This window comes from Ooceraea biroi, chromosome 5, assembly GCF_003672135.1.
Source record: "Ooceraea biroi isolate clonal line C1 chromosome 5, Obir_v5.4, whole genome shotgun sequence".
Lineage (NCBI taxonomy): Eukaryota > Metazoa > Arthropoda > Insecta > Hymenoptera > Formicidae > Ooceraea > Ooceraea biroi.
Genome location: NC_039510.1, coordinates 8,505,538 through 8,532,049, shown reverse-complemented (window position 1 = coordinate 8,532,049; position 26,512 = coordinate 8,505,538). Strand labels below are relative to the sequence as shown.

The 26,512-nt window shown below is 38.6% G+C and overlaps 4 protein-coding genes across 5 annotated transcripts; 2 read left to right on the top strand and 2 right to left on the bottom strand.

Annotated features, from left to right (window-relative positions):
- Window positions 1-3,419: 3,419 nt before the first annotated feature.
- Window positions 3,420-11,421, bottom strand: LOC105275129. The gene is made up of 12 exons (XM_026969726.1): window positions 10,195-11,421; window positions 9,876-10,082; window positions 8,657-9,751; window positions 8,268-8,556; window positions 7,620-8,028; window positions 6,582-7,395; window positions 6,229-6,471; window positions 5,463-5,681; window positions 5,127-5,309; window positions 4,683-4,900; window positions 4,349-4,504; window positions 3,420-4,267 (listed from the first exon to the last, which is right to left on the bottom strand). The coding sequence occupies exons 1-12, from the start codon at window positions 10,778-10,780 to the stop codon at window positions 4,046-4,048; spliced, it is 4,641 nt and encodes a 1,546-aa protein (XP_026825527.1). The 5' UTR covers window positions 10,781-11,421; the 3' UTR covers window positions 3,420-4,045.
- A 613-nt stretch (window positions 11,422-12,034) lies between these two features.
- Window positions 12,035-14,303, top strand: LOC105275128 (translin). The gene is made up of 5 exons (XM_011331779.3): window positions 12,035-12,238; window positions 12,679-12,784; window positions 12,867-13,082; window positions 13,205-13,284; window positions 13,343-14,303. The coding sequence occupies exons 1-5, from the start codon at window positions 12,119-12,121 to the stop codon at window positions 13,574-13,576; spliced, it is 756 nt and encodes a 251-aa protein (XP_011330081.2). The 5' UTR covers window positions 12,035-12,118; the 3' UTR covers window positions 13,577-14,303.
- LOC105275126 (glyoxylate/hydroxypyruvate reductase A) lies at window positions 13,915-15,936 on the bottom strand. Its single transcript, XM_011331777.3, has 4 exons — window positions 15,803-15,936; window positions 14,936-15,310; window positions 14,499-14,863; window positions 13,915-14,414 (listed from the first exon to the last, which is right to left on the bottom strand). Exons 1-4 carry the CDS (start codon window positions 15,897-15,899, stop codon window positions 14,283-14,285), a joined length of 969 nt encoding a protein of 322 aa, XP_011330079.1. The 5' UTR covers window positions 15,900-15,936; the 3' UTR covers window positions 13,915-14,282.
- A 119-nt stretch (window positions 15,937-16,055) lies between these two features.
- LOC105275127 (enhancer of polycomb homolog 1) lies at window positions 16,056-25,432 on the top strand. 2 transcript variants are annotated; one of them, XM_026969982.1, is made up of 11 exons: window positions 16,056-16,180; window positions 16,966-17,327; window positions 18,066-18,204; window positions 18,281-18,522; window positions 18,730-18,986; window positions 19,073-19,205; window positions 19,320-19,622; window positions 20,464-20,615; window positions 20,677-20,817; window positions 20,899-22,056; window positions 22,252-25,432. In XM_026969982.1, the coding sequence occupies exons 2-11, from the start codon at window positions 17,172-17,174 to the stop codon at window positions 22,373-22,375; spliced, it is 2,805 nt and encodes a 934-aa protein (XP_026825783.1). In that variant the 5' UTR covers window positions 16,056-16,180; window positions 16,966-17,171; the 3' UTR covers window positions 22,376-25,432. The 2 variants fall into 2 exon arrangements, with proteins under 2 accessions (XP_026825783.1, XP_026825784.1); XM_026969983.1 differs by lacking the exon at window positions 16,056-16,180 and having other exon boundaries at window positions 17,172-17,327; window positions 20,677-20,811.
- Window positions 25,433-26,512: the final 1,080 nt, after the last annotated feature.

Genomic DNA, 26,512 nt, shown 5'->3' with positions numbered 1-26,512 from the left:
ATGCTAATTTGTGTAAACTTGCGTTTAAAGTGCAAATATTGAATCATTAAAAGATCACTTCCGCCATTACGTTGCTACTGTCTCGATGCACATGTTTTGCCCTGTTTGTTTCGAAAGTGCCACGGCGAAAGTGATTACAAAATATCATTTATTTATAGATCGCGCACCAGACGACGATATTAATTCTGCTGCCTATTCAATTCGGTATCCCCCAATGCATAACTGTTACATATATTTTTCACAAAACTAGTCATTTTTAAATGGGATATAACGATGTACACATATGAATAGCGAGAGAAATTTTCTCTTTTTTAAGGAATCGCAAATCTTGCCCTTGCAGAATCGCGCAAATCCTCCTGTCGTATTATATATAAACGTACAGGAACACTTGAGCAGGCGCACAGGTAAAGGGACAGGAGATCCCTTACGTTGTTGCGGCATGTATGTTGTACATCCGCGTTATTTTCTCGCCGAGATAAGATCGGTGCCGCTAAAAATAGCGCGCGTGCACCGCACAGGACATGCGAGCGAGCGAGAAGGTTCTCGAAATACCAAAAATTTATGACAACCTGCACTAGCAGGATTTTGTTGGGATTGACGTCCCCCCTGAACGAGAGGAATGCGGAGCTCAACGGAGCCCCACCGTGGTCCTATCATCGCCATTCACGGCGAGCTATTGACCGCTTTACATAACGAGACAAGACACCTCAAACTTTCACGAATATTATCACGCGCGAATGACATCGCGCTATTTAAACGTTTATAACGTTGTAGGTGCGAGAAATGGCAAATGTTCGGCCTGACAGAATGAGATTTGTCGCTGCAGCGTGCCAAGCGACAAATGCAAAATCCGCGCAGTGAAGTTATCGAAAATGAAGTATAGCAGGAGATACGTGCAATGGCGAAGGTCGCCACAAGGTTGAGCACCTCTTTTCGTTTTTCCATCGGCTGATAGTTATAAAGTACGAAGTCTTGATGCATAATGGGAGCGTCGTTACGCGACAATCCAATAAAATACTGTTGAGCAAGATTTTCATCGAGTATAGAGATAAAGAAACGGACGTTGGTTGTTAAACTCATAATGGAAAGGATTCGAAAGAAGAAAACAGAGAATCAATGATGAATCAATGAACGAAGATGTCAATGTAATTGAGTATAATCTTAAATTACATTAAGTTTAATTATCAAGACCGAGTGGAATTCCAGCAAAAATGAAGAAAACAACAAGTGAATTTTGTATAATAATCCTGTCTTCACATGATAATTTCAGATTGAATTTATACTGGTTTCCGAGCTTAGCAAAAAACGCAGGAGCATCATTCTCCATAAATAATGAACGCTATTCCTGATACTTCCGACTATCGGTACCGACCGGCTGGCGCGTCCCCGTGATTCGCATCATGCTAATTCGAACACGAGCGATCGCGACGTGGGCGCGCGGATTTTTCCATAAAACAAGTCTCTTCTCTTGCTCAATGCGGATGCTGTTCAACCTCGTATCGGGATCAATGACACGTCCGCGGATTCTCTTCCCCTTGTAGGGTGTACGCTCCGCGATCTGTGCGTGAAGCTGCGGCGAACGGCGCATGTATGCAGAATTCCAAGCCGCCGCCTTCCTCGACTTCGCGCGCAGCAGGACCTACTGGTTTCTATTTATACACCTCGAGCGCGAGAGACCTTGCAAACGGACGCGCTTGCTTGCAACACGCCTTTCTCCATGCCAATTCAAATTTGCCACCTCGTGCCGCTCTCCCACAAGTATTAATCCTTTGCGTGCTTGGTCAAAACATGAGAATATAAAATTTCATTATTTCGATACGTAATATAATATAATACGATATAAGCGATAATAAACGTAATATAGTATTATATTCGAATTTTCTCTTAAAACGTTTTATAGAAATGTGAAAAGTTATTATCGGTGGTTTTGGGATATTCTGTATATAAAAAAAGGAATTTTTATTTACTATAATTATATATACCATAAACTTATTTTAATCTGTCAGATGTATGCAAATGTTCTAGTTTTTTTTTAGTGTTTTGGTATTATTATTAATATTAATAATAATTATTATTAATATTTGAACTTTAAATAAATTCTTGCTTTCTTACATTTTTGAAGAGTTGACATCAAAGTTTGTAAAATATGTCATATGTCATGATTTAATGATAAAAATAGCTTTGAAAAACAATAGTAAACACGATGAAAAAATAAATAACAAATAAAAAACAAATAAAATAAATAAATAACAAATAAAAAGAAATAAAAATTGCTATTATGTGCGACGTTGAATTCTCCTTTAATCGGCTTGTCATACATGTGTGAGAAACATAATAGCGAATGATTTAACTACGTTTCGAATCTTCTTTGAATATTTTTAATTGGTTATTTTCGCTCTTGTTGTTTGTTCCCTATTATACTGTTGAAATTAATTGAAATAGTAATATTGTATAACTAATATTATAAACAAAATTATATATTTGTATATTTTATTCCAATTTTGAATTTAAAGTATTATTGTCATGCACTATCGTTATTATTCATTGCGGCTTTTATTTTTCGATAATCTAGTAATTTTATTTGATATTTTATCGACATTTTTAACGACATATATGTCGCTTTACTGAGTTAAAGAATATGTGTACAGCAGCTGTAACTCGTTAAGGGGATCCTGGAGTCGTCTGTATTACCGACGGAGTAAATAACTTTTTTTAAACACAAAATATCAAAATGCAAAATGTGATAATCAATAAATATGTTTATTACATTTCAGATCATTTTTATTTTACAGAGTACTTTATTTTTCTGTGACAAACAAATAATCTCTTAAATGTTTATCAATATTTGTGTACAAAAATGACATATAACAAAATATTATAAATGATAAAATCGTTGATAAAATTACAGAAGGTAAAAGAAAATAAGAGACACACATGTATATGTGTAAAGCAAAATGCAGTTTTAATTATTTCTTTTTTATATGACTGACGCACAGTTTGTTCGATAAATAAAAGAACGCTCGTGAGATAATGGAATGGATTGAGTTAAGTAAAAAGGTCCTCTATCATTTTCCAAACATAAAATTTTGAAATATTAAATAGAAAGGATTGCCAAATGGAAGCGAGTCTTACGTGTATCGATATGCGTAGTACTTTAAACATGATGGTATTAGAAAATAATAGAAAAGAATAGCTCTTCTTCTTCTCCCTCCCCCCCCCCTTTTGCTGCTTGTTTATGCCCATTGACGGACTGAGAACTCGACGCGCGAGATGCGATCACATTTAACCATAGACATAGAGACATGGACTGCGCCATCCATAGCTGTATCGTATGGTCGTGAAAAATGAGAAGGAGAGGACGCGAAGACGGCCAATCTCTCTCTCTTTCTATTCAACGCTTAGAAAGAGAGGGAGATTGGCCGTCTTCACGTCCTCTCCTTCTCATTTTTCACGACCACTTTTACATAATATGGATGGCGCAGTCCATGTCTCTATGTCTATGCATTTAACAATCCTTTTTATTTAATATCTCAAAATTTTACGTGGCTATCTGAGAAATAATACAAGACTTGTTTTACTCAACTTAATCCACTCTATCATCTCATGAACGTTAGCACCTTCAGTACCGGACATTCTCTCTTTCTCTGTGTGTGTGTGTGTGTGTGTGTGTCATACAATAAAATTAATAAAAAAATGTGCTTTCCTAAAATATATTAAACACGATTTATGTCATATAATGTAAAAGGAAGAAAATCAAAATATGTCATATTTTTAAAGAAATAAAAACTTAAAAGCTAAGATAAACATGTGTGAAGATCTTCATAGATACATACATGATATTTTATAATAAAAGATGTTTTTTTAATTATAAGACTATTACAATTATTACAACCATTCAAAATATCTAGAAAGCGTAAATATATTATGAAATAAAATAAATACCTAATGTTAAGACAGTAACAAAAAACATTTCAGTCTTCATATGACAAAATATTTAGTTTGTTATTTTGTACTGTGTATTAAGAGAGAGCAAGTTTAGACTTAATTATATATGTTCTGATATTAAATAATTTAGCAAACTTGTACTTTGTACTCGGCACACTCTATCTTTACAAAATTTTGGCATTAATTTTATAGATGGGTCAAATCGCTTTTTTAAAACATTTCTTATTAATGTTTTGGTATTCGTGATAGCTTGACTGTTATAACTCTGCTCGGCAGTGTAACGCAACGTGGTGTGAGAAAAGTTTTCATTCTTTGCTTTTACCTATAAATCAATAGTGTGATAAAATGGTATGATATAAAAGAATTTAGATGTAGTTTAATTTTATTTTCCATAAATAATTACCTCCAAGTATAAGTATACTTTGATATGCTGAGGTTTAGCGTGTTCAATGCCTTGTCCTAGATTCAGCTTAAGGATTTTCAGCAATTGCAGAACTGCGAGATATATTTCCTCTTCGGTTAAGTCGGTACGCAAAATAATGTACGTTACCGGCGTCAGCTATATTAAATATATTATATACTTATTAAATTAATATATTTTAAATTAAATATATTATTTATTTAATTTATCTAGGTATTAACTATATAATAAATGTGTTAGATACACAAAAAATAAATCAAAGATTGATAAACTATCTTGTAAGAGAAATATTATTAAATATTAGCGGTGCTTTTACCTTCACTGAGGAATAGATCCCTATTCCTTCCGCAAAATTATAAATTTGGCTCGCTAAGGCTTCGTCCGTGTGAATTAACGTTGCAATTAGTGCACGGCAAGGTGTCGCACTTAACGCAAAATTATATTTAAGTACTAAGTTTCCCGCTTCTGTGATTAAGCTCGTGTCCATCGACGTCAAAGATAACACTATTAACTTATCAATATAACGAGATAAATCTAAAAATGGGAAAGCAGTTATTGAAAGATTGTAGTATGATATGTGCATAAGTTATAAAAGTTCAGTTCAATTTTGTAAATTAATGGATGATGAATAATTTGTTTCTACCGAATGCAATGAAGTAAAATTTAACGGAAAAATTGAACCGAACTTTTGACTGACCCAATATTATATTACATAGCAACGAATCACATACATGCACATTTTACACATTTACTACTTTACCTATTGGATGATATTGACTGGATTGGTCTTTGAGTAAAAATTGAAAAAGGAAGAAAGCATGTTGAGTGAATTCAACGCAAAGTACATCCAATAGGATGTGCACGATCTTATTTCTTATACGCTCATCGTTGACGGTGCTTGCAACATGCCACTTAGCACGACTCGTGCATATAATATTCTTATCTGAAAAATTTCATAGAAAGAGCCGAAATTTATTATAAAAAATAATTACTAAGAATACAAAGCTACACGTACTGATAATATATTTTGTTAATAATTTCATTAAAATTTGCAAGAGATGAACCAGGATTAAACATCATTTCGCAATGGACTCACGTTTTAGCAAATCAAGTGCCTCCAATGTTTTATCGTTAGCTAAATAAATCTCGGCTGACAGCAGAAAAAACCCTGCGTTAAGTGGTAAACCGTAGATTTTAAGTGACTGAATCAACGAAAGGGCAAGTCTCGGAGCTTCCTCGTCCATTAAGCTGTTTACTATATTTAATCCTATATCGAAGAGCGTCTTGCCCAAAACGCTTGAGGAACCCATTTGGACTGAAATGTGCATTAGGTAAGATAATAAGAATTGCAGTCTAAAGTTTATTTCTAGCAATTTATTTATTTATTCTCATCGTAATATTTTACAATGTAATATACATAAAATATATTTAGTCTCGCAAAATCAATACGTCTTCTAAATGACGTTATAGCTCAAATAACTTAAAAATTTCAATTTACGAGCTGAATAAAAAAAAGCACTTTGGAATATCAATAAATAAAAAGATTTAGAAAAGATTTTTAATTATCAGATCTTTAAGCGTAAAATAACTTTGTTACGCCCACACACTCCTACCTAATACAAAACAATATATATAGTAATTAGAATTTCTTGCACTTTCACTACTAGCATTAGCAATTAATCTTGTGGCTAAAGGAATCAATTGTTCTTCTCATTAAACACTTTTACCATTAAAATATGACACAAAATAAAAAAAACTCTTGAAATGAAGTAAAAAAAGTGTATTGTTACAAGCAGATATAACATTACGTAGCATATAATATATATTCTATATCTTTGAATGAGTATTAAAATATAATTTACCTGTCCGTTGTATAATCTGTTCTAAATGATATTTCGAGTGTTTTATCTCCGCTCGGAGTATAGTGCAACACGAGCGAACGAACAACGAATTTTCGCCCGATTTCTCCATGTAACTTTTCAGTATATCGATTACGTAATCATAATCCTTGTGCGTGAGTCCCTTCTTGAATCTATCTAGATCCGCGAAGAATTTCCAGAGATTGGCACAATCTCTGTAAATGGACCTCGCGTCGGGCAAGTCATCTACAAAAAAGAGAGATCCAGACATACAATGTAACGATCATATATTTCTCAGAAAATTCCTTATATAAATAAGCAATAAAACGAAAAAAAAAAATAAATGAAATAATCACCAATAGGTTGTAACGTGTAGGACACCTGGTTTATTGAATCCTCTCCTCGACTTGATTCTCTCTCGTCTCTGTTCATGTCGACTTCACTGTTGGAAGCAACGTCTTGCGTTCTTGAAGATTCCGCTTGTAACGCGCCTGCATTTTGCTTTGAGTCAGGAGAAGCGATACTCTCCACCCTCTCGCATTTTCCAAACCTCGAAATTGTTGCTACTGGACAAGAATCTCTCGCGGTTTTCTCGGTAATTAAATTGTAGAAACTCTTAACTAAGTTTCTGTCTAATGTTAATCTTAATATGGAATCAAGCTCGTTCATCAAGGTATTGTTAACGTCCTCGATATCAGCAAGGTTTTTAGTCTCCACGCACACGCGCAATACGTTCTCGATAATATCTTTGCTTGGTTCAAACATCAAAATTAAAGATCTCACTGTGTTCCAATATTCCGCGCGTTTTACGTAACTCTCCACCGATGTTAATATATTCTGGAATTCGTAGACGTTCTTGTTGGGCGCGATGCACACCACCAACTGATCTATAATCATTTTTAACGGCATCTGCCTCTTTAACAATTCCCTGACGATACTGTGAATAATGAGCTTCCTCGACTGCTCCTTGAACCTGGCGGCGTTTCTCGAATTCTGAACATCATGAATCATTTGGTATATCGCTAAAATTTCCTCAATGGACAGCTTCGACAGTGATGTCACGTAGACCTTCTCGAAGAGATTGTTAAACTGACAGACGAACGCGTTCCGCATTATCTCCAGGATCACGACGGACTCTTCCGACTGAACTGCGTGTACGAGTTCCTGCAACTGAAAACAAGATTATATTAAAGCATCATAAGCACTGACGGATCTTGGGAGGGGGGGGGGGTCGAATTACCCTCCCTCCTCCAAATAAATAAAGAAATTAGTCTTGCTGAATTTGTTGGAAAAATCTAGGAAGAAAATGCTAAGAAAAATATTAAACCAAATAATTTTGTCATCCTCCCCCCCCCTCCCCCAATTAATGCAAAATAATGAACAAATATACCTACATTGTGATTAAAATTACAGGACGACCTGTGGCATAGAGACGTCCTCAGTATCCCAAAGCAATATCCTTTAATGAACTTCATGAGATTCCTCTCCCCTATCGACACCTTATTAAATTCCTCTATCTCTCTCCCTCTATCTCTATCTCTATATGTATCCTTATTTCGGATAAATGTTGATGAACTCGGTTGTACAATTGCAGTTACACTAGTGGCTGGTAAAGCTAGTTTGTTGACTTCTTTTTTTACTTTACTGAACTCCACCGCACTGTCTTCTTCCGTGCATTCTGCGAACTCCTTATTAAATTCGTTTGCATTTTGTTTCATATATTTATCGAACATCGTGGCACTCATCTCGTATGGTACGTCGGACTGCAGAAACTTGTGTGATTTATTTAATATATTTTCGCAGCTGTAGAAATAAATAAACCTTTAGCATCACACGAAGATCAAGTGTGTGTGTGTGTGTGTGTGGGGGGGGGGGGTACGCATTACTATTAATCCTTAGTTTATTGTACATCTTGTGATACTAATAAGAATAAAAAATGATAATAATGTGATAATACAAAAATACATAATAAACAAAAAATAAATAATAACATTAACGTATAACAGCAAGTTTTACTACGTCCTTTCTCGATTCATACTTACTAGCTGTCACCAAAGGACTCGTTTGCAAAAAGAGAAATACAATCATCGTCTTCGTTGGTCGTGTCATTCCTATTATCGGTCGCATGGCTCTTCTGTATATTAGTATTTTTACAAATACTTCGATCTTTTTCATTTGTACGTTGCATCTCTTTTAACGTGTCTTGTGAGTATACATAATTATTATTAGCTGTATCCATTTGAATATTATTGTTTTGCTCCTTTTCAGAGAGAGTCTCATTGACAATTGGCCTTTCCTCGATCGAGAGCCTACGAGTCTTTTTCTCTTCTGCTGTGTATCATAATAAATCATGAATATTATAATCGCGTTTTTATTATTTAAATATATTTGCTTAGTCATCCTCCGCATATAATTCTATTATTATACTTACTTTCAGATGTAGATGATGTAGGTGTGTAAGCTCTCTTTGATCTTTTTTTATTCAGATGCTCACGTAAGTCCATTTCCTTATCGCTAGATTGTACATCCTTGGAATTAATATTTAGATCTATCGTCGTATTCTTGGAAAAATTAGTCGACTGTTCGTCATCCTTCGATTTGCTACACATCTGATTTTCCAACCAATCTTTTATATCCAGTGTCCTTCTTTTCTTTTTTAAATTCAGAGTTTTAATATTGCTCTCTGTAATATGCTCCTCTTTATTTTGGTTTACAGCATTCTCTTCAGCAACAAATACGGACGGCTTAGTGACATCACACCTCTCATCTATGTCCGCAAGATCAGAGGTATCTTTGCTCAATACATTCTCAATACTGGGCTCGTTACATACTTTGCTATTCTGCGACGCATTATTCTCGGATATTTGCTCTTTAACATCCAATTTACCTAACTGGGTTGTTCGATTTATAGTAAGCCTTTCGTTTATCACCGTTTCCTCATTGTTGATAGTCTTATTGTACACGGTGTTTCTTAATTTCATGAAACGATCGGACTCATTGCGAGTGAGCGTAACTTTACTTAGCATAATTTTTTTTTCCTGAAGTCTATGAGTTAATGTATCTTTATCTTTGTTAATATTAAATTTTAACGCCGCATCTGCTGTTTTTACATCACTGACTGATTCATTTGTGTCGTAAGACGTATGACATTTTCCTTCCTTCACAACATTTGTGGATTTATCTATATCGCCGTTGTCAGTTTCCTTTATACTTCTTCTGCTATCGTTACAACCATTTTGTTTCAGAGAGATCTGTTTGGAAAAACTATTCAGTGGATCGTTGTCCCGAGTTCTCCTGTCAAGTCTTACGATGTTTATACTTAGTGCACCTTTTGGCAGAATATCATTTGCAATTATCTTTGGCTTACTTCTCTTTAATACAGGCCTCTTTACTTTCTTTGTACTTTTGTTTCTATTATTATGTATCTCTGATAAATGAGGTAGTACTTCAGTTTTAATAGTCTGATCTGTTGTATTTATAGAGACTTCGTATTCTACATTTGAGTCAGTCATGTTAGATGGCACACCTAGAGATTAATATATAATTTTTAGTAATTTAATTTAATTTAATAATTTAATTTTTAATAATTTAACAAGATAACATTTAGAAAAGAATTTTTCAATATATACAAAGGAGTATAATATAGGTACTACTGTTATCTTTATTTTTCTTAGGCTGCTCTTGATGTTCTGTTGACATAGAATCTGTTACATTATCACTTGAATGTAAGTTATTGTTTTTGCTATTGCTGCATTGCCCATGTACGACAGATTTCATGGAACTGTCTCGCATCTCACCACTATAATCACTAAAACTTTTATTAGTAGTGCTAGCCATGATTAATCCCCTACTGCTACCTGTTTACAAAAGATAAATGCATGAAACTCAACACTGTGTGGATTATAAAACCCAGGCAATAATAAAATAATATAATAATAATAAAAATAAGTTTACAGCTCTATCACTTACGTAGTCTGCTTTTGATATCACCAAAGACAGTTTTAGTGCGTCTCTTTACCACCGTTTTTTGTGTCTGGTCACTTGAGCATGTAGACGTGGATGGAATAAATGTTTTATCACTATTTCTACTAGAAAAAAATTCACTAGACGTTTCACTCGTTAATTGCTGCCATGGCTGAATAAATCCTTGTCGATTATTACAAAGACTGCTCAACGTATCTGTCCTAGCTTCTAAAGTTTGACCACTCGCTCCAATCTTTCTCACGTCACCTAGCGTGGATCTACTTCGTAAACGGCTTCTTGTCATAATATAATTTTCATCTTCTAAAATAGCTCTTTCCTCTCTTCCTTCCGATTGCAGCGAATACACAATACTGAACAAACTGCTAGATTTACATGACAACAATTGCTCTTCTTGCTTACATTTCTCTTTCAGTACAATCTTGCTTTTGTCTCTGAGTACTGCAAGCTTTGGATAAAGTTCTAGCAGGTGCGAATCCAAAGCAACATCAGACAATGAAACTCTACAGGCACGAAGATTTCTTAGCTCATCCAACTTACGAGTTCTTATTTGTGCTTCTTTGCTCTTCCCCATTTTAGATTATCAAACGGTAATCAGTGTGTACGTATCGAAAGCAATGATTTAAGTCAATTTTGAGCCGCTACGTTCTTTGTCAATATTAATAAAAATCTGCTGTATCGTTGAAAGGTTTGAAAGCTGTGGCTATACATAAAAATGTTGAAAGATGTGGTGTACGATAAAATATCTTCCTCTAGCGCACTGTGGCCGGATTAAAAGCATCGTAGAGCAGATCGGCAGATACAATTACGAAACCTAACAAGAAATAAGTTAAATATAAAATTGTTGATGGCAATGCCTCCGGTGGAGTAAGACAGGACGATCACACGTATGTGGGACAACTATGTGAGAAAGTCGCAAGACATTTGGGATTTATCAGAACAGAGTAATGCTTGGGTTGTTAATGAAGGCACGGGATCGCTAACGGATCGTCTCCACGCGAATCTTCGACAGATTGGTATTTTTACACATCGTGCACCTCTTACCGTACATACATCGCACACGACACGATTTATAGTTTGCTGTCTGTTACCTTTACCCGGAAGTATACGGTGCATACGCATCTTCTGCAAATGCGTATTTCTCGATCAGGCCCGTAGTAAAAGCTCGGTTCTCGCTCTCAGTCAAGCACATCACACGGATTGAGTAATGCCTCTCACGACGAGCAACGCCCGATGGCGCGAAAATATTCAAGCTGCCGCGTCTCGAGAATCGCAAGCAGCGATATCGATATAAAGCGACAGCAGCGCTGCGATTTACTTTTGTTGCGTTAACTAGTCTAAAAGTCGCCAAACCGAGCGTCGATAAAGCAGAAATCGATAGGCAACCATGGTCGAGCACAGTTACTCATAAGTTATAATAGTTTACGTTTCCGCGGTCCAGTTGACGTTTCTAATGCTTCAAAACACTTAGGTAATTATTTAGAATACAGGCCTCACCTCAAAAATCAATGAATGTATGCTCATTGGACGCATTTTTGCACAAAACGAAAGAATCTGGCAGAAAAAATTGGCGGTCTGCCCCGTAAAGCGAGATATTAATTGTTAAAGTTGGCGTTTTAAAGCATTTGAAGCACCAGCTGGACTACAGCCAGAAACTAGCCATAGGTCGGTATCTAGACAGGACACGTCAAGCACATGCAGGAACCAATTAGCGAGGCGATAATTTTCTAAGCACCAACAGTGGAGTAGAAAGTGCGCAGGCGCAGAGTGCAGTGGCGGCACTTGCATCGCCGCGCACGCGCGAAAAACACTCGTCCATCTGGCAAGACTGACTATAGGCATACGCGCGCGGATTTCATACATCGATTTTCTCCGAAAGATTGATCAGCGCTGGACGTGTTGGATTTGTTTAATGTCGTGCGATAACAATTGTTCGTCGGGGACGGTGACCGGAGACATTATGTCGGCGGTAGTGAGAGATATTTTTAATTCGTTTCAAGACTACTTGAACAACGAGCAAGAAATACGCGAGGTATGTATTTACATTATTCTGCGTGATATAACCTATACTATCATGTTAATGTCAGATTGAAAGGGAAATAGTACGAAGTGCCAAAAAAGTCTTTAATAAAACTGGAATTGGCTGGTGGCACGTTTAAACAAATCACAGAGAAAACAAAATTAATGTCAGATTGCTTGTATTATTGGAATGCGTGGTTTGTCGTATTTCTAATTTTGCCAAGAAATCGTAAAAGAATCGCGCGACAGCGTAGAAAATCTTATGTTTTTTTATTGAACACGCATGAGTTAATTTGTATATTTATGTCATAATCATAATCGACCGTTGGAGGTTTGATCGATGGGAGGCGACGTTTATCGTCGTAAGTTTATAATTGTAATTTTTAAAAATACGCCAAATTTAAGTAGCAAGGTATGGCGGTCGAGAAGACTCCTGATATTTTTTTATCACAGCAAATCCGCGTCATTGTCAAGGATATCGAGAAAATTGCCAGAGAAATTTTGATGATAATGCAGAACATTCACAACGGGGGCTGCGGCACGACGGATGAGAACATAAGTATGTCTCTAGAAATTATTTACCTTGTATAGTAATTATTGTATTTGATTAAAAGTATCTGTCGTTTGTTACTAATTTGCAGTTGTCGCGGAATATTGTACAAGGGCGAGAGAAAGGTTTGGTGAGGTGAGGACACAGTATGCAAATCTGGCTCAAGTGGTACCGAGCAATCAGTATTATCGTTACCACGACCAATGGCGTTTTGTCACGCAGAGGCTATGTTTTCTAGCTGCACTAGTAATGTACCTAGAAGTTAAAGTATTAGTCACCAAAGAGACTGCTGCGAGCATATTAGGAAGTATGTGGGACCAAATAATATTTTTTAGAATAATATATAATTTGCCTTTGCTACTGAATTTATTTACTATTATTTAATATTAAACAAATTGCAAAAGATTAATTTGTATCATATACTCGCAGTACACAATAACAGGGAGGACGGCTTTCACCTGGACTTGGAAGACTTTTTATTGGGTTTGCTACAGTTGTCCGCAGAACTGGTACGTATGTTTCACAGTTCCGTTACCTAATCGTTCCTTCATAATATATTCTTTTTAGAGTCGTTTTGCTGTAAATAGTGTCATAAACGGTGATTACGACCGGCCAATTGAAATCGCAAAGTTCGTTAATGAGTTACATGCTGGCTTTCGATTATTGAACTTGAAAAATGATATGTTGAGGAGACGCTTTGACGGTCTAAAATATGACGTAAAAAAAATTGAGGAAGTAGTATACGATCTGTACATCCGGGGCCTGAAACCTCGGCCTACTGAAGAAACGCCTACTGAATAGATTTCTATATTTTTTGGTATGAATTATATTAATATATCCGTCTTTGTCTAAGAAGTACAATAAGTATGAGTACAATACGCGGAAATGTAGCATTATTAATATATAACGCGTGACAAAAAATGTACTTATATTTATAATCCACTAAATTACTTTTTTATTTTTAATTGATACGTTCAATTTATATTTATAACAAAAAAGATATACATACATACATACATACATATATATATATAATATGATATCGTTATATAATTCTTTTCTTTTTCTGATATTTCGTATTTTCAAGAGAAATTGTTATCGAGAATTTAATGTTCCATTATTCAGAGAAATCTGTATAATTTATTTAATGTCACTTTATTATCATAACTGACCTGTGTAAGTTACGTTATAAATTTTATGTTTATAAATTTCTCGTTAAAGAAACATTTAATGATACTATTTAATGATTTAATTTTTTCTGAGAAAATCATAATGCAGATAAATAAACATAAAGTTAGAATTTAGCTTCTGGTAACAAAAACATCAACTGGAAAATAACTGGGATGTCCAGTTTTTTGTTTAAAATATGTGAATGTACCAAATAATTTTTATTTGTACTGAATATAATTTCCGACTCCTATGTAAACTTTATGTATATAGTATACCATTATATAACTTTTTATAAAATTATAGTATATAGTGTAACATTATGTAACTTTTTATAAAATTAATAACCTCTTTCAAAATCAAACTTATTAATCATATTCTCCCCTTTGACGTATCTAACATAATTTTCAGCGAACAGCTTGGCTACGTCTTGTGCACGAGTCACGCCAGAATTGTGCGGCGAGATAGTCACCTATAAACAAATTGTTTTATTAATAAGTTGCAAACGAAAGCTTTTTCTTGTTCCAGCTTCTTAGTGACAATTCGAACAAATTACTTGTGGGTAGTTCCACAGCTTGCTCTGCTTTGGCAATGGTTCTTCCTCGAACACGTCCAAAATGGCACCCAAGATCCACTTCTGTTCGAGAGCATTTATTAAATCCAATTCTCCGATGACGGAGCCACGTCCTATGTTGATGAACACGGTACCCTTAGCTCTACAGTGTTGCAAGGTGTCTCCATTCAAGAGACCCACTGTGTCTCGAGTCGACGGCAGGACGTTGATGACGTAGTCGCAGTTTCCCAACACATTAAGTAAATCACTTACAGTTTTGTGCTCATCGAGGTATGGTAGCTTCTCCTTCGGAGCAGTGCGCGTCGTTCCCCAGACGGTTGCACCGAATAGCTTCAATCTCTGTGCGACTGTAAGAACACAAAACACTTCAACAATTTTGCAAGCTTGACAACGTGCGTTTCAATCTTGATAAGACTCACTGGACTTTCCTATTGTTCCTAAGCCCAAAATGCCTATGGTCAGATCACATATGAGTCTATGTTTCATAATCTTGCCCTCCTGCTTCCACAAGCCACGTCTCTGATTCTCATACTGTTGCCTTTGGTCACGCTCGAAGTTGACGATATGCGCTATCACGTATTCGGACATCGCCAGGCCGAATGATTCGTTCGAGAAGCGAGTCAGCACGTAATCCCTTGGTGCGTTCTGTATATGTGGAATGAACTTGTCCAAACCGGCCCATGTCGCCTGTATCCACTTGAATGATGTCAAGTTGTGCGCGTAAGGTATCAATAAGTCGCAGTCGGCCACCAATATCTCTGCGCCATTGAGCTTATCTAAGGTATCTGCTTGCCCTACGTAAAAAAATATTTATTGACTTGATTACTGCAATTTACAATTTTGTGCGTATCCAAGTCGCGTCGAGGAACAAAACGAGCACAAGATTAGGTCCTTGATATCGTGCAAAAGGATTTTTCATTCTGCGCAACCAATAAAAAGATCTATTAAAAAAACATTTACTCCGTCGGTAATACAGGACGACTCCAGGATCCCCATAATAATATAATTGTTACTAACTTGGTACTAACTAAACGTGAGGAATAATTAATGCTCGCTAGCGCACTATGTACAGTTTAAATGTGTCAAACTCGACCGCTCTCCTCGCGTTTGCCTGCGCGCGCGCAGCCTCTACGGAAGAAAGAAGGGAAGGGGATACAGTAACAGTGGGAATCGACACGTGCTCGTCGCGAGGGCGATATCGCAAGTCGCGAATAATCGAATAAATTCCGGTGTGTGCGTTCCGGAAGAAGTGCGTTGTGACGAGCGCGCGCGAAATACCGATATACCTGGCGGAACGTCCGAGATGCGCAGATTCGGCAGACGCGAGCGCAAATGGTGAGATAACCTAGGAATTGCTGACAGAACCACGACGACCTGCGTCATGTCAGCGCACGCCTGCCGTTACTCGTCAGCCTTCTCCCCTTCCGCCACGCGATTTCTGCGAAAGGAAGCTACGTGAGTCAGACACGTGACTCGTCCGCGCGTTTCCCCCGTAACGGAAACACTCGGCCAGTCGGATATCCCGTCGTCTCGCGTGTTCGGCGCAGCTCGGCGACGGTCATTGTGAGCAACTTCGCGCCTCTTTTTTTTCTTTGTCGATGGACGCGACAGGTCTGTTCGTTTTAGCTGCAGCCCGCGCTCCGCCTTTTCCAATTTGAAAACAGGTAAATATGTCTGCATATTATATATCTGTTTTATCTGAAATGCGCGGTGACTGACACGGACTTGAGTTTGAGCAATACTCTTTGATTCGTATTTGAGACTTTTCAACGTCAACGCCAACTCGTAGCCAATTTCAAGTGGCCGCCGCAACGCGGTGACTGCGCAGCCGTAGTACGACTACCGCGTCGACATTTGGCTTGTATTTTTTTTCTAATCGTTCTGTCGTAATTATTTATTTTTCATTCTTTGTTATTAATATTGCAACAATGAAACATGTTTAGTAAAAATGCTAAAAGGTGTAATCGCGATACCGTGCGCCAATAAAAAAAGATATATGTATTGGACAAAAAATCATGCACGGCATGTTTTTATGTAAATATACCGGAATTTTGGAATTTATGTAAAAACATACAGCATACAGATGCCATAATGTACTTTTCGAAATTTGTAATTTTCGAAGCATCACGCGCGCAAAATCTCAGTCGAACGGTCGAGAAAATACGCTCATGGATCGAGGCCTAATTGAAATTGGCTGTAATGTATCGAGTGTACGTATCGGACTTGCGATGGACGCGATCCACCAATGGGAGCGCGTCTCTCGCGCCGGCGGCCGAAGTGACGCGCCGATTCCCGCGCGGCGCACGTCGGCTGACGGAACTGCACGGCGGCGACCGAACGTGTTAAATGGCTGTGCGTCGGCCATGATGGCTTTGAGCAGGGACCGTGTCACGCAAACATGTTTTCAAAGTGATATATCTCGTTCGGTGACTGAGTGACCGTGTTCCAGCGCGATGGCCGGGGAACGATGAGGCCCTGAGCGCTCTCTGTGCCGGGTAATTCGGCCCCAGGGCCCCCAGCCAGGCCTCAAACGCAGGTCCACGGTGTATCGCGAGCCCGTGGCCCCCCCCCCCCCCCCCCAGCCGACCCGACTCGCCTCACAGTGCGGCCAGCCATCCTTGGTTGTCAACACGCGCGAGCCTAGCCGACCTCAGGATGAGCAAGCTGTCGTTCAGGCCGCGTGCCCTGGACGCCTCCAAGCCCATGCCGATCTACATGGCCGAGGAGTTGCCGGATCTGCCAGAGTATTCGGCCATTACCCGCCGCGCGGTGCCCCAAATGCCCAGCGGCATGGAAAAGGAGGAGGAATGCGTAAGTAAAGAACGTCTAGCCCCTCGTTCCAGCATGTTTTCCCTGTCCGCCATCTTACCTACGGGCGCGCAATTTCGTAAACAACCGGCAGATGGCGACTCTCCCGTCGTCCCGTGCCACAGAAAATTGTTAATTTTCCTCCTTTCGTCGTAATTGCCGACCTGTCCGCATTTCTCCCCCGTTTTCCGTACGCCCCCCCACTCCCCACATGGCACCCCGCGACAGCTGTCAGCACCTAGTTTGTCGGCAATCGCGCGCTCCCACGATGCACCCATGTCGTCCTGATTTCCAGAACGTCAAGCGTCTTGCTGCTTGATGTTTTGATAATACCTTTACAATGGCACTTAGTCACGAGAGGCTTTAATTTGGAAACGATATATCGATATCGTTCTTATATCGTTATTGGTATATTTATTTATATGGATTGTCAGTCAGTATGTGGATCGATGCATCGTTGACACTACTTGCTGGAAAATGTGGATCCATAGTCCGTTGAGCCAACTTAATTTCACAGCTGATTTTTTCTTCGACAAGTTTACGAATATTTAATAGATTTTTGTAACACAGCTGATTATAACATCGCATTGAACGACATTCGTCGCATTATTATATTCATGTTTCCTTTCTTTTACATGCACATTAAATTTAGATTATTTTAGATTGCAGCGTATCAAAAATTCTGAACTTTGTTGAATCGAGTTTAAGAATCAAACTGATTAAATTGAATTCATTATGCAGGAACATCACCTTCAAAGAGCAATATGCACAGGTCTAATCATTCCTACTCCTGAAGTAACTGATCTGGCAGATGTGGAAGCTTATGAAAAGATATATCCTGCTGATTATAAGCTGCCCCGCCAATTGATACACGTGCAACGTAAGAGAATGACGAGATGTTATTTCTTGTCTCCCACATGGAATAACTGAGTAACGCATTCGCATTCTTTGCACAGCCTTTGCTATGGAACAGGATATACCAGACTACGATATGGATTCGGAGGATGAGAAATGGGTTGCGATACAGAGTCACAAGATGGACTTGAATCCTCTCCAATTCGAGGAGATGATGGATCGCCTAGAGAAGAGTTCAGGCCAAACTGTAGTTACCCTCAATGAAGCGAAGGCACTTTTCAAAGAGGACGATGACCTTATTATCGCAGTTTTTGATTATTGGCTCAACAAACGTCTAAGAACTGTAAGTATCATATTTTCTACAATGTGCTTTTTAAGTTACGTTTGCTTAAATTTGTGTCTAGATTATTAAAAAGACGGAATATGCGCAAAAATTCTATTACAGTTTTTTTTATTATATTTTTATTTCTTTATAAAATGAATTTTCGACTCTTCAAATATTAATATATTAAGTACCACCAATATTAATAATGTAACTTTCTTCTTGCAGCAACATCCGCTCTTGTTAACAGTCAAAACCAAGAATCGATTCGGCTCAGACGCTAATAATCCATATCTCGCATTCAGGCGACACACAGGAAAGATGCAGACTCGGAAAAATCGCAAAAACGACGAGACCAGTTACGAAAAAATGCTGAAACTTCGTAGAGATCTCAGCAGAGCGGTTACGCTGCTGGAAATGGTGAAACGCAGGGAGAAGGCGAAACGGGAACACCTGCATCTAACAATTGAGATTTACGAAAAACGGTTAGTGCGATATCGTGATATCGCGCGGCCCGCGTATTTTTTTACATTTGTCGAAGACAGAAAATATGTTACGCTTGATTTCACAGGTACCAAGCGCAAGACTTCAGTGGACAAATATTGGAAGAGGTGTCGGCGTTGAAGACACCGAGACCGGCGTTTGCTCCACTCTTCACTAATCAGTTCGGTGTTCATCAAAACTGGACAAACAAAGTCTGTAAAGTAGGTATCGGTGCATTGAAGGAAGTCCATTTTTAATATTTTGTAACTCTTCAAATATTTCTTCACATCTGATACGTGGTTTAACACTTTATTGTTTGTTTGCCGGTAATTTAGGATGAAGTAGTACCCAGGAAAGAAAAGAGACAGTACAAGAAGCGGAAGCATAAAACGGATAGCAGAGGAGGAAGCTTGGACGACACTGGTGTCCGTAGCGGAACAGGTAGTGGTGGCGGCCGAGGGAATCGTTCAGGTGTCCTCGGAAGCGGACTAGATCCACTCATCAGTTCAGACGAAGACAGCCCGCTTCCATCTCACTCGCACGCCCAACCCTCGTTACCCTCCGACCGCGATGATGAAGACACCGCAGACGAGGGACAATTCGCCTTTCGTCGAAATAGGAATAGCACTTATTTACCAGTAAGTCGTCTACTACTAGTTAAGGGGATCCTGGAGTCGTCTGTATTACCGACGAAATTAGATTTTTCAAGAAATGGATCTTTTTATTCGTTGCACAGAATGAAAAATCCTTTTGCACGATATCGAGGAACTAATCTTGTGTTCTGTTTCACTCTTGGTCACGATTTTAGAGATGCACGCATGCTCAAAATTTTTATTCCAATCAGTCTTTTTTACTACATTTTTGAAGTCTCTTTTGGAAGTTTCCTTCTTTTCTTTCTTTCGTTTCTTCGAAGTTTTTCAAAGCTTCGATTCTTCGAAACATCGTACCTTCGAAGATTCCTTCATTCCTTCGAAGCTTTGATCCTTCTAAACATCGTACCTTCAAAGATTCCTTCATTCCTTCGAAGTTTTTCGAAGCTTCAACAGTCCTAATTAAGTCCAAGTTATTAACACGCATTTTTATGTGTAATTGTGGAAAAGGATTTGTTGTTTTATGCAATCAAAAAAAAAGTTTCATTGGAATGAATTTCATGGTAAAACAGACGACTCCAGGATCTCCTTGAATCTGGTTTGTTAAAATTTTATTCTGAAAATCAATCAATAATTACATCAATGATGGTTGATTAACATGCATTCTCTTTTATTACCTTATAACTGTTGTTTAGTATTTTGATTGAGCTTTTATCACTATCATCCATAAATTGAGATCGATTAATTGTTATGATACACGCATTTTACTTCACTTTTCTCATGTATAATCGCTAACTGCGATTAATCAGGTTTAAAAAATGAAGAAATTATTTCAAGATTTTCTTTTTTTTTTAAATTATAAATACAAAGCTTTCGCTTCTCTTTGCAGCCTGTATCAGGTGATTTTGGAAACTGGCCTTGGTGTGATAAAAACGAAGGCGGTTTGGCTGATAAGAAGTACAGGTTTGCGCTTACCAGCATCAGCAAACCGGTGCCAAGATGTATCGGTCTTGCGCGTCGAAGGATCGGTCGGGGTGGCAGGTACGATGCGCACATGTATGTCTGTACAATTGCATTTCTTTATACCGTTGATAACTTGCAGAGTAATACTGGACCGTTGCACGGTGGACATGGATGAAATATGGTCTTCTTTGGACTTTACGGTACACGACTCGAAGCGTGAAACGGTGGATTCAAATGCGACTGCCACAACAACGACTACTATTAAGAAAGAGCGGTATGAGTTGTGTGTCATTCTTTGATGTTAATATTATTTATTTAATACGTGCGACTAGCCACCTCACATGCCATTTTTGTCTCGCAGGTTACACTTTCGACCAAAGACCCCACCTGTGTCGGTGCATAGTTCGAGCGAGGAGAGTGACAACGACATGGACGTAGAGCTGCCGGTGTCTCGATCGAAGCTTCCATACCCGTTCCCGCCCGAGGCGACGTCCATATGCATCGAGGTGGAGCCTGACCGTGCGGGCGACGAGTCACCCTTCACGTCAGAGTTCAACATCGCGGATTACTTCGCGTCGGATATCATGTCGGACTTCGAACACGCAGTTGCGGGCCTCAACAATACTACGGGTAGCATGTGCGTTAGTGGTCTGTCGGACAGCGGTATGAACGACGCGCGGACAGACGATGAGTTGGGCAGTTCGCATTTCGTCGTTACGCCGATCGCGAGCAACATGTTCGCGCCGCTCGCGACGACGCAACAGACCCAGCTTCCACAGTGCAGTGTTGGTCTCAGTGGTGGTTCTAGTGTTGTACATACTTCTACGAGTTCTTCGTCGATTCCTACGTCGTCCCCCGGCGTCGCGTGGACGACCAATCAGGCCATCGCTGCGACATCGAGCACAGTGTCCACGCAGTGCACTGTCGGCGTTGGTGCAACGTTGGTCGACGTGCAGTCGAACCACCAGCCCAAGCTGCAACACAGACAATTACCGAATAACATTACTGCTGCCTCCATTCTCTCGAAATCTTTGACTAGTCCGACAAATAATAGGAATGGCAGCAGCTGCGGTAGTGGTCACAGCGGTGGCGGTGTTGGCGGTGGTAGTGCAAATGTTAAGGTGTTTAGTGCGAGCATCGCGAGCAGCGGCGGCGGTGGCGGTGGCGGCAGCGGCAGCGGCAGCGGTGGCGGTGGCGGTGGCGGTAACGGTGGCAGTATCACAAACTTCGGCAATGGCCATCAGAACGGCCCGCTGCCGCATATAAACAACTCCAACAACCTGACAAACAGCACCCACATCGTGAACAATCAGCAGTCCACGTTAGTCCTCCCGCAGAAGCATCCACCGTCCAATCTGCTTCCCGGCCTGATAGCGCAAAATAAATTGGCGAGCCTCGCGAGACAACAGCAGCAGCAACAACAGCAACAGCAGCAGCAGCAGCAGCAACAACAACAACAGATTCAAAATCAGGTGCAGCAAGTCCCGACGTCCGGGGAAATTACGCTTAATAGTAATAGGTAATTTATTATTCATCATTCAAATTATAAACTAAAAATTTTTTCAGGATAATGAATATTTTATCGTATAGATTTACGAAGAATAGAGCTAAAATATTGTAAGAAAATTTAATAATTAAATTTAATAATTCTAATGAGCTGTCAAGACTTCGTCTTTACACTTGAAGGATGGCTCAATTTATCGTTTGATTGTAGTGAAAATTTGGATGTGGAAGTGGATGGAGTGGACAGTTCGTCGTGCGACAGTAAGCCGCAGCAGCAGCAGCAGCAGCTCGTACGGACGAACAAAACAAATTCACTGGCGATGGAAGTGACATGATGCCTGCTATCGGCACCCCTGTTGCCGCCAATACGTCACTGGGGGCTTCGCTAATTCTCTTACCTTGCCTACGATGTCTGCTTCGGGCGAGAGACCGGACGTGTGTACTGATTATATACCGCGCTATATTGACGCGAAAAGGGCGATACGGCTAGGTACAAAACTACTGCTCCTCCGATCAATCGCTTTATCGCGGCGACGTAATCAGCGATAGCATGGATTCTAATGCAAGTATCGAGTTTCTTTTTCTTCTTGTCGAGGGATCGTGCTTCGATTTGCACTCAAGTCTTTTTCATTTTTCCTTGCTCATTGAACAGTTGTTTGCAGTCGTTTAACACAATCAGTGTACGTGGAACGTCATAGTGAACATCGCCGTTGTTCTTGCGGAAAGAATTTTATTAGAGATCAATTTCGATCTGATTTCTCCCGAAATTAGCATTGATGTATCATGGATTCCAGTGCTCGTTTCTCTTTGTAAAATTGGGAAGTGATGGGCGGCATTGGGACAAATTAAAAGCTTGACTCGCAAGGAATATGAATGAACAGTAGGCAAGAGATTTGCATGGCCGTAAAATTGTGGGTATGAGTATTCTTCAAAACAAGTGCAATATCTTCTGCGGTTCTTGCTGGAAAAATTTCGCAGCAGTCTCATTCGTTCATTGCAAGGAAAATTCATGACCGAGATTATGAACCGATTACATTCGCTTAGACATTGTTGAGATCCTTTATTTATCAGTTTAGTACTGTACAATTACACGTAACGCAATAACCGAATGCGTGTAGCAAGCTTTCTCAGACACAGCATTGATTACTGGCTTATCCAAATTTCAGAACAAAGTTTCCCCAATTTTCTATATCTCATAAAACTTGAAATAATCATGCATCATTCGACATATACTCAAGAGTGTTAGAGGCTACGTATTTTTGATTGTGGAAACGTAATTAATTCGACACGATGATCTTAATTTTTTCAATTACCCGAACATTGGTTTTGCAAAATTTCTATGATTTATTATGAAAATTTTTTTATAACAATTATTAATATGGAAGATAAATTTAGAGTATTACATTACATTATCATCAGTAACGACGGAGATTGTATAGTAATCCGCTTGTAAGTACAATAGTATACTCGAATTTACGTCTCGTCGCTTTCCAACTAAATAACACTACAGGAAGGAAAAAATAGAATAATTAATTTCTTATAAAACTGTACGATTTTTCTCAATACTGTATATAGATTCGGTTCGAGTATTATACGATTTTATATAGTAATAAAAATATTTCCTTATATATATATATATATATAAATATATAAATTTATATATATAAATATATATATATATATAAATATATCTATATATAGTACCGTCTTAAAGGCTTCCAGGCTGTGAGATATCGAAGCTATTGTTATCAATTAATCTTTGATAGTGCTAAGTCATTATAATCGTTAAAAAAACGAATATTCTTTTCTCTCTTTTTTTTCCAGTAATCATCAAAACGAATTATGCGAGCGCATAATCATAATATAATTTTCTGATGTTGCGTTTGGAAAGCTTGTATCATTGGATTTGCGGAAAGGTCACTATACGTTGTGTTAGAATCTACGAAGCTCACTGGCAATCACTGGCAATGCATAAAAAAATACTTACGTCTTTCACGTTAGAAATCTATCGATGTAGAGATATCAAGGTACGAAGTATTCGGCAAACAATTTAAATTTAATTGTCTTTAATGACAGATTTTATTATTACAAGCTTATGTGTTCTCCTACGCGCAATTCACGATACACACACTCGTTTAGCTTATTTTATAATTTTTTATTTCTCCCACATGGACGAAGTTAATGAAACGAGCTATTACGCTGGCTCCTCATATCGCATCCATTTTTACCCGTCTTCTCTCGGACTCGATAATATTTGCGTAGATAAATGTTACTCGGATGCGAACGTCGAAATTAAAGCGCGTAAATGAAGAAATGCTTTGACCCAAGCGTGCCATTATCAAGCCTCTTCACCAAATTCGATCTTCGAACGACACTCGTTTCCGCACCGTAAAGTCCGAGCGATAGATTTTGTTGATACAACTGAACAAATAATTTTGGACGTAGCTGAAGCGTACATTTGAATCGCTTTGATCCTGCTTGAGCGAGACATCATGTTCACATTTAAAATCAACGCACTTCTCTTTTTTTTACATAAGCGAAGTGCGTGCGCTAATCGTTGACGAAACTTCATTTATTACCTCGGAGAACGACCAATAACGCGTGTACGTATCTCTTGAGTTCTCGTATGTCACTTAGGGACGCTCTCTTCCTCCCTTAAGTCTTTCTGAGACGACGCCGCGTCTCCCCCTCTGCCACTTCACGAAAATGCAAAAAAATGTCAAAATACAAGAGGGAGTCCTTCCAAATTGAATGGTGTCTCTCGAGGATCGAGAGAACAGACACGAGTTTATTCAGAGAATATTATAGGCCTCTTCTGTAGTTCAGTTTCAGAGCATTCAGTTCGTATTCTTTTGTGACGCATTGATAGTTGCGCTACTGTTGTTACTGTAAACGGAATAATAATCATGTACGCAGGAGTGAACGAGTAATTCGAAATCGCACGACTCTCGATTGTGCATTATTGCAGTTGTAAAATAAAATTCCAAGTTTCCTTTCAGGCACTGAATAATCGCCGATACGATATAAAGTTTTTGATTTATCGTCATGATAAAAAAAAGAATCGATTGCACTAGTGAGCACTGACACGATTTGTCGCCAGCCGTAACGCGAGAGCGCGGGGGGTAAAAAAAAAAGTTATGGTGAGAGTGTTACAAATTGTAGGGAGACTTCTCTTGAAATCGTAATAATAATATGAAATGAAACAAAAAAAGGATATATTGTACATATAAAAATAATTACGCTTATTGTATCTCTACTTTTAGGTAATTAACTGAATAACTGTAATTAAAATAAAAATGTTGTTGTGGTAGACGCACAGCGAAATGTGTACGAAAATTTATGAATTCGAAAACGACTTTAGGAAGGAGGAGTAATAAAGAAATTTTATCCTGGATAGGACTTATTATTTTGTTAAGGTCTTCACACTCTTTCGCCTGTATATTATCTAACGTCTCTTTGCGAAATCTGTTTTTTCTGACACGTATTTGTATATATTCTTTAGATACTGCATTATTTCTCTCGTTTTTCTCAAACTCACTGTTGCGCGCGAAGCCGAATTCTCCATTCTCTCCACCCTGTTCGCTCGTGTATCCGTAGCATTTAGCTTTTGTAAACGTTACTTGCTCGCTGTTAAACGTGCACACGTACACACACAGACACAGACACAGTGTATATTGCGTATATATGCTGCTACCGAGATTCTTAGCACCGCCTTAAAAAGAAAAAAGAAAAAAAGAAACCGAGAAGCGACGACTCTTCCGCCAAATGATTTTGAGAAGAACGAGCGATTTCATGTGAAGAACGAAGAGAGATTCGAGAATGTATTTGTAAAGGAAAAAAAAAAAATAAGAATTTGTTTTTTTATTTTAGTTGGGACGTTTTGAGAACAAAATATAGCGGTACATGGATTTTTATATAAAATTTATTAATGTTAAAAAGAGAGATAATGACCCACATAGGCATTAAAAACGTCAAGAATCATCAAGATTTTAATCGCTCCAACCAAAGACTGAGTTCGCTTTACACTTCTGGTTTGGCAAACACGAAATCCCACCGCGGCGATCACGACCAATTCCGTTCGTCCCGCGAAACAGAATTCGCGGGAGGAGAGAAACTCGTCTCTCGATTGGAGTGCCATTGCAAGCTAAAAGGAACGCGCTATCGGTATTATATTTCGCGTTCGTCTCGATTGTAATTGCAGAAACGGAGGAGGTCGGTCGGCATAAGACGGTGAGACTTCGTGTTTCCCCCGATTCGTTGCATTCGCGAGAAACAAATAGTGTAAATCGTATTAAGTAGACATATAAGATACGGATCAATGCAAATGTTCAGAGTGATCGAGATCACGAGGAAAAAATGAGAAGGGGCGAAGCCGAAGGGGTAGGGACAAGGGATTATCGACAAGAGGAATGAGCTTAAATAAGTATATCTCTAAAACCGGGAGATAGCTCCTCGAAACTCCATTTTTTCTG

Coding starts and splice junctions, on each gene's coding strand:
- LOC105275127 (XM_026969982.1), top strand. CDS start 17,172: ATGAGCAAGCTGTCGTTCAGGCCGCGTGCCCTGGACGCCTCCAAGCCC. Junction 18,205..18,280: donor CCAATTGATACACGTGCAAC/GTAAGAGAATGA, acceptor TTCTTTGCACAG/CCTTTGCTATGGAACAGGAT. Junction 22,057..22,251: donor ATTACGCTTAATAGTAATAG/GTAATTTATTAT, acceptor GTTTGATTGTAG/TGAAAATTTGGATGTGGAAG.
- LOC105275128 (XM_011331779.3), top strand. CDS start 12,119: ATGTCGTGCGATAACAATTGTTCGTCGGGGACGGTGACCGGAGACATT. Junction 12,239..12,678: donor ACGAGCAAGAAATACGCGAG/GTATGTATTTAC, acceptor TTTTTATCACAG/CAAATCCGCGTCATTGTCAA. Junction 12,785..12,866: donor CACGACGGATGAGAACATAA/GTATGTCTCTAG, acceptor ACTAATTTGCAG/TTGTCGCGGAATATTGTACA.
- LOC105275129 (XM_026969726.1), bottom strand. CDS start 10,780: ATGGGGAAGAGCAAAGAAGCACAAATAAGAACTCGTAAGTTGGATGAG. Junction 8,557..8,656: donor TACATCATCTACATCTGAAA/GTAAGTATAATA, acceptor TATGATACACAG/CAGAAGAGAAAAAGACTCGT. Junction 4,505..4,682: donor GGATCTATTCCTCAGTGAAG/GTAAAAGCACCG, acceptor TATTTAATATAG/CTGACGCCGGTAACGTACAT.
- LOC105275126 (XM_011331777.3), bottom strand. CDS start 15,899: ATGACGCAGGTCGTCGTGGTTCTGTCAGCAATTCCTAGGTTATCTCAC. Junction 15,311..15,802: donor CATCTCGGACGTTCCGCCAG/GTATATCGGTAT, acceptor TTTTTTACGTAG/GGCAAGCAGATACCTTAGAT. Junction 14,864..14,935: donor AGGAACAATAGGAAAGTCCA/GTGAGTCTTATC, acceptor GTGTTCTTACAG/TCGCACAGAGATTGAAGCTA.